Source organism: Lemur catta, chromosome 1 (assembly GCF_020740605.2).
Source record: "Lemur catta isolate mLemCat1 chromosome 1, mLemCat1.pri, whole genome shotgun sequence".
Classification (NCBI taxonomy): domain Eukaryota; kingdom Metazoa; phylum Chordata; class Mammalia; order Primates; family Lemuridae; genus Lemur; species Lemur catta.
In genome coordinates, this window is record NC_059128.1 from 114620181 (window position 1) to 114630707 (window position 10527).

Genomic DNA, 10527 nt, shown 5'->3' on the forward strand with positions numbered 1-10527 from the left:
TGAAGGCAGAGCTTAACCCCTGGTGCAGGTGCAGGTGGCTTCTGAAGTCATTGCCTAAGGCCAGTGTTTGCAGGCTGGGCCTGGAGCCCAGAGAGGGCAGACGCCTGCCTGAGGCCACACAGCAGGTCCTACTCCGCCCCCCCCCATGTCCCCCAACCCTGGGGCTTGCCTGGGCTCACAAGTGCCATCCCCCAGTGCTCCTGGGCGGGGATCTTTTATTTTTAACCTGTTCAGTGGCTGTGGCCTTATTATAGCCCTGGGAGGTGGCCACGGTTTCCAATTTCCAAGGGAAGTTAAAAAACCTTTTCTCTTCCCAAGAAAAGGAGCTCCCTGGGACCTCTCAGGTGAGCCTGGCCCAATCTCCTCTCTTCCCTGCGGCTCTCCTGGGGTCCCCAAACCTCTCACCAGGCTTCGTGCCAGCTCCCACCCCAGAAGTCCCTTTTCCCTCTCTGCGTGGTGCCTGGGCCCCGGCCCCTCCCTCACTTGCTGCTGGGGGCCCTCAGCGGGTCCCCATCCCTCTCTGGAGTCCTTGTTAGTCAAACGGGGCTACCTCTCCAGCACCATCTGCTGATCTGCAAACTGTGGCTACCAGCGGACCGTCCTCACGACGTCCGCACTGTATTTCCTCAACATAGTTTATTTTTAGAGATGGGGTCTTGTTATGTTGGCCAGGCTGGCCTCGAACTCCTGGCCTCAAGTGATCCTCCAGCCTTGGGGCCCTAAGTGCTGGGATTACAGGCGTGAGGCTCCATCCACAGATGTTATTCAATTTTATTAAACTTTGTAAAGAACCAGCTTTCAGTTTCATTGATTTTCCCCCCAATCATTTATCTGTTTATATATATATATATATATATATTTTTTTGAGACAGAGTCTCACTTTGTGGCCCGGGCTAGAGTGCCGTGGTGTCAGCCTAGCCCACAGCAACCTCAGACTCCTGGGCTTAAACGATCCTACTGCCTCAGCCTCCCGAGTAGCTGGGACTACAGGCATGAGCCACCATGCCCGGCTAATTTTTTCTATATATTTTTAGCTGTCCAGATCATTTCTTTCTATTTTTAGTAGAGACGGGGTCTTGCTCTTGCTCAGGCTGGTCTCAAACTCCTGACCTTGAGTGATCCACCCGCCTCGGCCTCCCAGAGTGCTAGGATTACAGGCGTGAGCCACCGCGCCCGGCCAACCTGTTTATATTTGATTGACTTCCACTCTATTTATTCTTTGGCTCTGCTTATTTTGGGTTTACTTTGCACTTACAGTATTTTTCTAGCTCTTCAGGTGAAACTTTAGGTGAAACTTCTTTGAGACCCCTGTGAGTGAGTTCATTTATTCATTCAACAAACACCTAGTGAGCGAGACTGGGTCAGGCCCTGTTCCAGGTGGCCGGGACCCAGCAGGGGATGAACTTGTGTAGTTGATGTTCTAAGGAAGGGGACAGCACAATGGACCCACAAGAGAGCAAATCTAAAACACAACGTAATGGCCAGGCACTGGGGCTCACGCCTGCAATCCCAGCACTCTGGGAGGCTGAGGCAGGAAGATCACTTGAGGTCAGGAGTTTGAGACCAGCCTGGGCAACATAGTAAGACCTCATCTCTTATAGAAATATATATAAAAATTAGCCAGGCGTCGTGGTGCATGCCTGTAGTCCCAGGTACTCGGGAGGCTGAGGTGGGAGGATCACTTAAGCCCAAGAGTTGGAGGCTGCAGTGAGCTATGATGATGCCACTGCACTCCTGCTTGGGTGACAGAGTGAGACTCTGTCTCTAAAGAAAAAGGGGCTAGGCCGGGCGCGGTGGCTCACGCCTATAATCCTAGCACTCTGGGAGGCCGAGGCGGGTGGATTGCTCGAGGTCAGGAGTTCGAGACCAGCCTGAGCAAGAGCGAGACCCTGTCTCTACTGAAAAAATAGAAAGAAATTATCTGGCCAACTAAAATATATATAGAGAAAAAATTAGCCGGGCATGGTGGCACATGCCTGTAGCCCCAGCTACTCGGGAGGCTGAGGCAGTAGGATCGCTTAAGCCCAGGAGTTTGAGGTTGCTGTGAGCTAGGCTGACGCCACGGCACTCACTCTAGCCCGGGCAACAGAGCAAGACTGTCTAAAAAAAAAGAAAGAAAGAAAAAGGGGCTAAAGAAATACACAGGGGGCTGTGATGGAGGGTGCCTGAGACTGCACTTTGGTTAATCCGGGAAGGCCTCATGGACGAGGTGACATTGGATCAAGACCATTGCTTTAACAGACATTAAATAATTAATAAATACAAATGATAAATCAATTATTTAGCACCATTAACACTAATTAATAATTAGTATCTATTAAATTGACAGACCTTTAAAGCCAGGCTTTACTAAAGGACATCAGGGCACGGGGCAGGGGGCATCTAAAATGTCCTGCTCAGTGCTGGGGTTCGACGTCTCTTCTGCAACCCACAGAGACACAGGAGCTGGGGCCCGCGGGGAACATTCTTCCCACCCTCTGCCAGGAGTGGTGCTGGCCACATTTGTGCCGCGTCTTGCCTAACACATGTTTTGGTCACCGCACGGTGGAACCACCCTCTTGTTTTTCCAGTCCTGACTGAGTCTCCCTGCAGGAACCCCCACCCCCACCCAACCTCTCTCCTGGGACACGGATCTAATGTCCCTGGGCTAGTCATCTCGCCTTTCCGGCCTGTGATGTGACTCCGAGCTGTGCTATCTTTAAACTTGAGTGGGGACGTTCCCTCCCTGTCCACGCTGCTCGGATAACAGTCCTGGAATTTCATAGGGGTGGTGGCCGCGGGTCTGGCAAAGCCATCGGGGCCTGCTTATGTCCCCAGCCACTGCCCCAAGTAGTCAGAGGACATGAGTCCTGGGAGGCGAGAGGCATTCATTCATTCACTCACTCATTCATTCACACCCTCAACATATATTTATGGGGCACCTGGCACGGGCCGGGCCCTGGCCTGGGTGCTGAGGACACGGCAGAGACCAGGACCTCCACAGGGCTCCTGAGGGTCTGAGCAGTGTGTTGCCCAAGCAGACGAGCAAGTGGATGGGAGAACTTCAGGCCCCGACTGCAGCTCTGTGGAGATGCACGGGCAGCAGGTGGGGAGGGCAGCGAGTTGGGGTGGGGAGCTTCCACTGTGGTGGGGGTGGGCTGCCTGACTGATACCCTCTGGCTTGGGTTTAAGCCCTGAGCCCAGTTCTCTGGCTGGGTAAACCTGGGCAAGTCCCTTCCCCTCCCTAGACCTATTTGCTCATCTACAAATGACTCGGGTCATTGGCTGTGTGGCCTTGGGCAGGTCACTTGACCTCTCTGAGCTTTTTTCTTCACTGATAAATTGCAGGTAGTAACTTTATTATTGCAGACCCCGTTTCTGCTGTCCTCTATAGCATTTATCCCATTTTCTGGCAACCTCTATATTTCCCTTGGAATAGTGACCATCTTGGGTGGTGGGCACTTCGCCCAATCCTACCCAAGGTGACTCGGGGCAAGCCAATTGGCCTGTCCCAGTCCTGGGCTACTGTGACTGGCTGAGGGAAGGACGTGACCCGGCTGGTCCAATCAGAGTGAGCCCTGGGATTTTGGCTGGGAGAAAGATGCTCTTTTCTCCTGCTGGCGTTGATTCTGCTGGCTGCTATCTTGGGGAGCCCCCCCACCCCTACAGCAATCTGAGAGCACCTAACCAACCAGGTCATCAGTAACCATCTGATTTGCTGGATCAACCCTCACCTGAAGCTTGCTAGAGCTTTAAGATGATCTTCATTAGAAGGAAGGAGGCTAAAGTCACAATTCTTAAGTCTTAGCTTTTAAACAAAGTGTTCAGCCCTAATTTTTCCTTGTAAAGCGATTTGCTTGGGCTCAGGAGCAGCGATTCTGACAGACCCAAAAGGGAGTTGAGGCAGGATGGCCACCTGCCCCAAGGACGGGAAAGCTTTTGCCAGAGCAACACCAAAAAGCAGGGAAAAGGGGACCCCGGGGTCCACCTTCTCAGATGCGCTTCTATCTCGTGTTCCTTCAACCCCTGGGACAGACGGGCGGAACAAGGTGTGGGCCTGACAGCCCCCGGTGTGGGCCTGACAGCCCCCAGCTCGGATCTCAGCTCCCAGCTCGGATCTCAGCTCTTCCTCCACGTGCTGTGTCCTCAGGCAAGTGTCTTAACCTCTCCTAACAGCCTCGGCTGCCCCCACTTGCCAAACAGGAATAATAACATCTGCTTTAGAGGTTGCTGTATAGACAACACAGCACAGGGAAGCATGGGGAACAGCGCCCCGCACACAGTAAGGGCTCAAGAAATGCTCACTGCTGTTACCTGTCCGCTAGGAGATGGCTCTGCCAGCACCTGCAGGTTAAAATCCACTTCTTCAATGCAACACGGACATAGTCACACCACAGCCCAACAGGCGCCACCTGTAAGTCGTCTGTCCCCAAACCAAGCCCAATGGCAGATGCACGAAACCAGGACACGGAGAAAGAATCCCCTAACCCCATTCGCCCCCGGAAGTGTGATGTCCTCAGGGCGGGGCCTTTCCCTGCTGTGACTCGAGGTAAAAGCTCCAGGAAACATTTGCATCTCCGGTGTCATCAGCTCAATCATTATCCCTAAGGGGGCTCCGCAGAAACCTGCCAAACCAGCTATAACGGGGTGGCACTTTTTGGCCAACGTTTGACTGTCCTGATATGGAGAGAACCGGAATTTTCAAATGTAAGACGTTTACACAAGGAGGTAAGATAAAGGAAAAGGGGTAGGACCTTCCTCCTTAGCCTGAAGTGGCTCTAGGACACCCATCAAGTTCAAGGGACAGCACCTCGCTGGCTCCATCAGTGGGGCTCGCTGGAAGCCAGGCTCAGTTTGACCAAAACACAGCAACCACCCCCTCTGCCCCTGTCGTGCCTCCTCCAGCCTCTTGTGAGGGAGCTTCCTGGTGACCGCACCCTTCTCTGTCTTAATGGAGGGTCACAACATCCATGTTTTCCCATGGCAACCCTACCCTAAACTCCCCTAATTACACAGGGTGGCCCCACCGCTGTTTTCACCTGAGCCAACACCACGGATTCCCCACACTCCTGCTTTCCCACCCTGGACCCCCGCTCTACTCACACCAAGGACCCGGCAGGCGATTCTCTTCAAATATCTTCTTTTTAATGACTAAAATGCCAGCGCAGAGACTCACAATTTAAACGGTCTCGTTTCCTTGTTCTGTGCTTTGGAAGGGACAGGAACTGCCTTTCCTGCCTTGGCTAAGTTGAAACCTTGTCTTGTAAATAAATAATTTCCTAAGAAACACTGCAAACGATGCCTAGTGTCCTTCAAGGGGCAGGACGGCGGGGTGCCCACCGCCGCTGCTCCCGAGGGCCTGTCTGTGGCCGCCACGGGAGAGGGATTCGGGGAGAGAGGGTGCCGCGCTCCTGAACGTCACTCTCCTCCCGAGCTGCTTCCCTTTGGTGACTGGCTGCTCTCCAGACAGACGAAGACCCCGCCCTGCGTTCCTGAGGAGACTCCAGCTGGGGCAGATCCTGTAGCACCTCCCTGAGTGACGGGAAACCGGCAGGTTGCAGCTGACGCTCACCGTCTCAGCCAGCGATTTACTGACTCAGTGCTCTACTTGCGCCTTTACCGTGAAGACCTGGATTCACGTCTTCGATGGAGCAGCCAAAAAAAAATGACTCAGGCCACTTGTGGACATGCCCACGACCAAAGGAGAGACCGTGTGAGACACGCAGGGCTGAGCGGCCTGCAGTTTTAACTCGGAAACTGCGGCAACGCAGACCCAAACCAACCATGTCAGTGTCTGCTGGGTGGCAAACCGCTGCCAGGCTTTGATGTCACTCCTTTGGCGCCTAACCTGATCTTTGTTCTGAAGAGCAGTTCTCTTTCTAACAGCGGAAGTTGGGAGGCCTATAAAAGGCAGAAGAGTGAAGTTTTATAAAAATGTATGACCACCCGTGTTTTAGGGACCACTACCATGGCCTGTCCCTCACTCACCAAATTCCTCATACAATAAAGCTCACTCCCTCCCTGTGGCCTCAGCCATCTCAGGCACCACAAAACCCTCATTGCTTGAAATTAACTTATATGGGAGTCTGACAAATGAATTCTTCAAAAAAAAAAAAAAAGGCGGTAAAATCTCAGAACTTCTGTGCAACGCTTGTAACCTGCCCACTTATTAAATAAACAGAACACCAAACCAACTGAAAGCTATGCAAGTGGCAGGCTGCCCTGGGCAGAGCCCTGCCCACACACCCATGACCGCGGTGACACAGGAGCAGGGCACGACTGTGCTGGAAGAAATGAGAGGTGGTCTTGCTTCTTGACTTTCAAACTCTCGACCTTGGGAGACCCCAGTCCTAACACTGTATTTGGCAGCTGGATTCGTCTGGCCACGTGAGATGTGGGGGAAGGCAGACCAGTTCTCAACTTCTTCCTGTGTTTGTGGCAGGGAAGGAAGGCAATGGCTTTAGTCCCTCCGCCTCTAGGTAAGAAGGCAAAGGCCTCCGAAACCCAGGTAGACAGGATTTGGGGAAGGTCTTGGGTCTTTTCCCAATTTGGGACAGGTGGCTGGGCTCCTAGAGAAAGACAGTCCTCCTAGCACATGATCCTGAAGGCTTCTAGCACCAACAGCTCACGAACTCCTTCTCCCTTCTGCCTGCAGGTGTAGGGGACGGGAGGTGGGAGAGCCCTTCTCCTGATGTGGGCCTGCACAGAGCAGGCAAGAACAGGCATCTGCCACACACCTTCCCGACTCCCCCGACAAGGGTGCAAACCCTCCTGGGCAGGTCAGTGCAGTTCAATGAAGGCCTCCAGCTCTTCTGGGATAAAGCCCTTGTAGGGGATCTTGTTCTTGTCCAAGGCCCGGGCTGCAAGGCACTGCAGGGTCACGTAGTTGAAGGGCTGCATGGTGCTCCGGGCCAGCAACTTCTCATCCAGCAGCTCGTAGGCCGTTTTCTTGAAGGCGTTGGTGGCGTCCATGTGGGCCCCTGCTTCGATCAGGGCGTTCATGATTGCAGGGCAGTTGTTCTGGGCTGCTATGTGCAGTGGAGTGTTGTTGTCAAAGTCCCTGCTGTCTGGGTCAGCCCCACAGTCGAGCAGCACTTTCACCACGTGCAGCGAGGGGAATCTGCCCACTGGGTAGCGGCCTACGTTCGTGGTCTCCTTGTCCACAGCCATGTGCAAAGGGGTGAAGCCGTTCTTGCCTCGGGGAGCACACTTGAGCAGGCGGTATACGGTCTGGTGCTTCATGTGCTCCTGGCTAGGGCTGCACTCCACTTTCTCCAACAGGTACAGCAGGTGCAGGATAATGGCCAGAGCCTTGGTGAACTGGGCTGAGTCTCCAGGTTCCTTGGGCATCTGCAGGGCTCGTTCCACTTCCCGGACCCCTTTGTTGAGCACCCCCATGAGGTCTGCAAAGCCGATCTGTGTGCCCAGGCTACCCTTGGCCGACCGGTCCTGCAGCACGTAAGAGAAGAGTTCGGCAAAGGAGAGGAAACTGCTGGCAGTCATGGGGCTCAGGGGCTCCAGGTTGTTCTGCTGCATGTCCAGGGCGTACTTCCACAAGCGGATGCAGCGCTCGAAATTGCCCGAGTCGGCATACACCGCGCCCCTGTACCGGATGTAATACGAAGTGTCTGGGTGAGAGGGGCCGAGGATGCGCTCCCTGATCAGCAGGGCCTGCATGCGCATCTCATCAGGGTCGGTTATCAGCGCTTCCAATTCCTCTGTGGTGTTCACCTCCCTGGAGTAGTCATAGGCCAGGACCAGCTGCTGGGGCTCTGGCTTGGGCAGGTACTCGCCCCCCTGGTGGCGCAGCTCCATGGCCCGTCTCCAGTGTTTAAGGGCCCCAAGCAGATCTCGCTTCTTATCCACGTAAGTGGCTCCCAGCAATTCCAAGGCTTCCACGGCAGCTTCTCGGCTGGTGGGGCAGCAGCTTTCATAAGACTCACCGTTTGGTGGTTCCTCTGGGGAGGAGCTGCAGCATGGAGCCCCCTGGGGCTGCACACACCCCTGGCTGGTGGAGGGACCTTCTCCCCCAGCGGCCTGCTCCTGGCCTGGCTGCTCCTGGATGAGATACTCCACGATGTTGGTGTGGCCCGTCACGCTGGCCGCCAGCAGCGGGGTCATGCCGTAGCCGTCGCGTTCCATGCGGGCGTTGCAGCCCAGTAGCAGCTGCAGGATCTCCAGGCTGCCGGACTCGGCGCAGTCGTGCAGGGCGGTGTTGCCCTTGGCGCTGCGCCGGTTCACCTGGGCGCCCTGCTCCAGCAGGTAGCGGGCGATCTCGCGGTGGCCCTTGTAGCAGGAAATCATGAGGCAGGTGTGCCCGTGCCGGTTGGCCACCTCCAGGTCGGCCTGGTGCTCGCCCACCAGGTAGCGCACCACCTCGAGGTGGCCGTCGAAGCAGGCGGCGCGCAGGGGCGTGGAGTTGGTGCGCGTGGTGCGGTTCACCGAGGCCCCGCGGCGCAGCAGGCTCCGCACCACGTCGAGGTGGCCCGCGGCGGAGGCGGCCCACAGCGGCGGCGCGCCCTCGATGGTCTCGCCATCGAAGTGCACCGAGCCGCCGCCCTCCACGCTCGCGCCGCACCGGTCCACCAGGTACTCCACCACGTCCAGGTGGCCGTAGCGGGCGGCGATGAGCAGCGGCGTCCCCCCGCCGGCCACCTCGCCGGTCAGCTCGTCCAGCTCCTCCCGGCTCCGGCCGCTGAGCAGCTTCTGGAGCAGCTGCAGCTTGCCGTCGCGGGCCGCATTGTATACGGCGGTGCGGAGGTCCATGGTCCGGGCCTCCGCCAGGCCATGGGCCGGCCGCCGGGAGACGGGGAGAGACGGCGGATCAGAGCCCGTCCGGGCGGGCAGCAACCTTCACCGTCTCCCCCACCGCCATCTTAGGGGCGCCTCTGGCGGAACAAAATGGTTGCCGCGACCTGGCGCCGTCGGCGTGTTGGAGCACGCCGGGAAATGGAGTCCTCTGCGGAGGCCCGGTCTATAGAACGAAGAAAGAACTATGAGGGCTCAAGACTACATTTCCCAGAAGGCCGCGGGCCAACTGCTGAGAACTGGGAACGCTCTGCATGGTGGGAATTGCTGTTCCAATGGCAGCAGATGACAGCGGAAATTGGCAATTCGAGGACTACAAGTCCCGTCATGCAACGCCACACGCTATAGTTTGTGGGACCGGGAAAATTTGGTGTCGTACTTCCTGAGGCTGTCCCTGTGTCGCAGCTGACTGGGAAAGCAGGCGTGGGCGTCCCCTAAAAGACTACATTTCCCGAAAAGGCATCGCGAGGGACTCGCAACCAATCAGGAGCGAGAATGAAGGCTCAGGTAGGCTCAGCGGTCGTGTGTGCTTTGTGTCCGGCCTGGGCGAGCCGCCTACCGGCAGGGGGCGCGCGGGTGAAGCGGAACAGCGGGACGGGAGCTGAGAGGACAGGTGGCGATAAGGGTCAATATTCATCACTCGTAGCCTGAGCGGGAGTGAGACCCGCCTCTGCAAAAAATGGAAAAATTAGCCAGGTGTGGTGGCACCTGTAGTCCCAGCTACTCAGGAGGCTGAGGAAGGAGGATCACTTGAGCCCAGGAGTTGGAGGTTGCTGTGAGCCAGGCTGGACACCATTCCAGCCTGGGTGACAGAGTTAGACCCTGTTTGAAAAAAAAAAAAATCACTCTTTCACTTCTTATTATTCATTCATTCATTCATCATCATTCACATACATTATTTATGTCCTAGCACATGTCAGACTTTCCTTCCCTTTTTAAGGCTGAATAATATTCCATTTTATGGATACACTACACTTTTTTCTTTATTTGTTATATATTTTTTTATTTTGCTTATTTTTTTCCTTCAAAAATTCAGCTGCAAATATACTACAGTTTCTTTATTCATTCATCCCCCCATGGACATTGGAGGCGATTCCACTTTCTGTTTATTGGGAGTGATGGTGCCGTGGACGTGGGTATCCTGTGTTTTCTTTTTTCTTTTTCTTTTTCTTTTTTTTTGTGGTTGAGACAGAGTCTCACTCTGTTGCCCGGGCTAGAGTACCGTGGTCTCAGCCTAGCTCACAGCAACCTCAAACTCCTGGGCTCAAGCGATCCTCCTGCCTCAGCCTCCCGAGTAGGTGGGACTATAGGTGCCACCATGCCTGGCTAATTTTTTCTGTTTTTAGTAGAGACGGGGTCTTGCTCTTGCTCAGGCTGGTCTTGAACTCCTGAGCTCAAGTGATCCTCCCACCTTGGCCTCTCAGAGTGCTGGGATTACAGGTGTGAGCCACTGCACCCGGCCTCCAGATAGGATTTCATGGCATAGTTTAAATGTTTGTAATGAACAGATTCAACCATTTAAAACGTACATACACACAACCCAAAGTAATTTATTTCCTTGCACACAAAAAGCATTAGATCAAACTCTTAAATGATGGAGTAGAAAAGTCAGAATTTTTTCAGTGACATCAGGACTCTTAAAATTTCCAACACAGAATCCTAAACTCAACTATGATTTGAAGGTCACGTGGGTGTCTATGAACCTAAAGGTTTTTGTTATGTGTTAATGTCCCTCCACAG

General features: G+C 54.7%; 1 protein-coding gene across 1 annotated transcript; it reads right to left on the bottom strand.

The window, feature by feature from the left end:
- Window positions 1-5102: 5102 nt before the first annotated feature.
- On the bottom strand, window positions 5103-8924 carry FEM1A (fem-1 homolog A). The gene has a single exon (XM_045549288.1). It carries the CDS (start codon window positions 8743-8745, stop codon window positions 6760-6762), a length of 1986 nt encoding a protein of 661 aa, XP_045405244.1. The 5' UTR covers window positions 8746-8924; the 3' UTR covers window positions 5103-6759.
- Between the last annotated feature and the right edge of the window lie 1603 nt (window positions 8925-10527).

Excerpts from the sequence above, each read along its gene's own strand:
- FEM1A (XM_045549288.1), bottom strand. The coding sequence starts at position 8,745 with ATGGACCTCCGCACCGCCGTATACAATGCGGCCCGCGACGGCAAGCTG.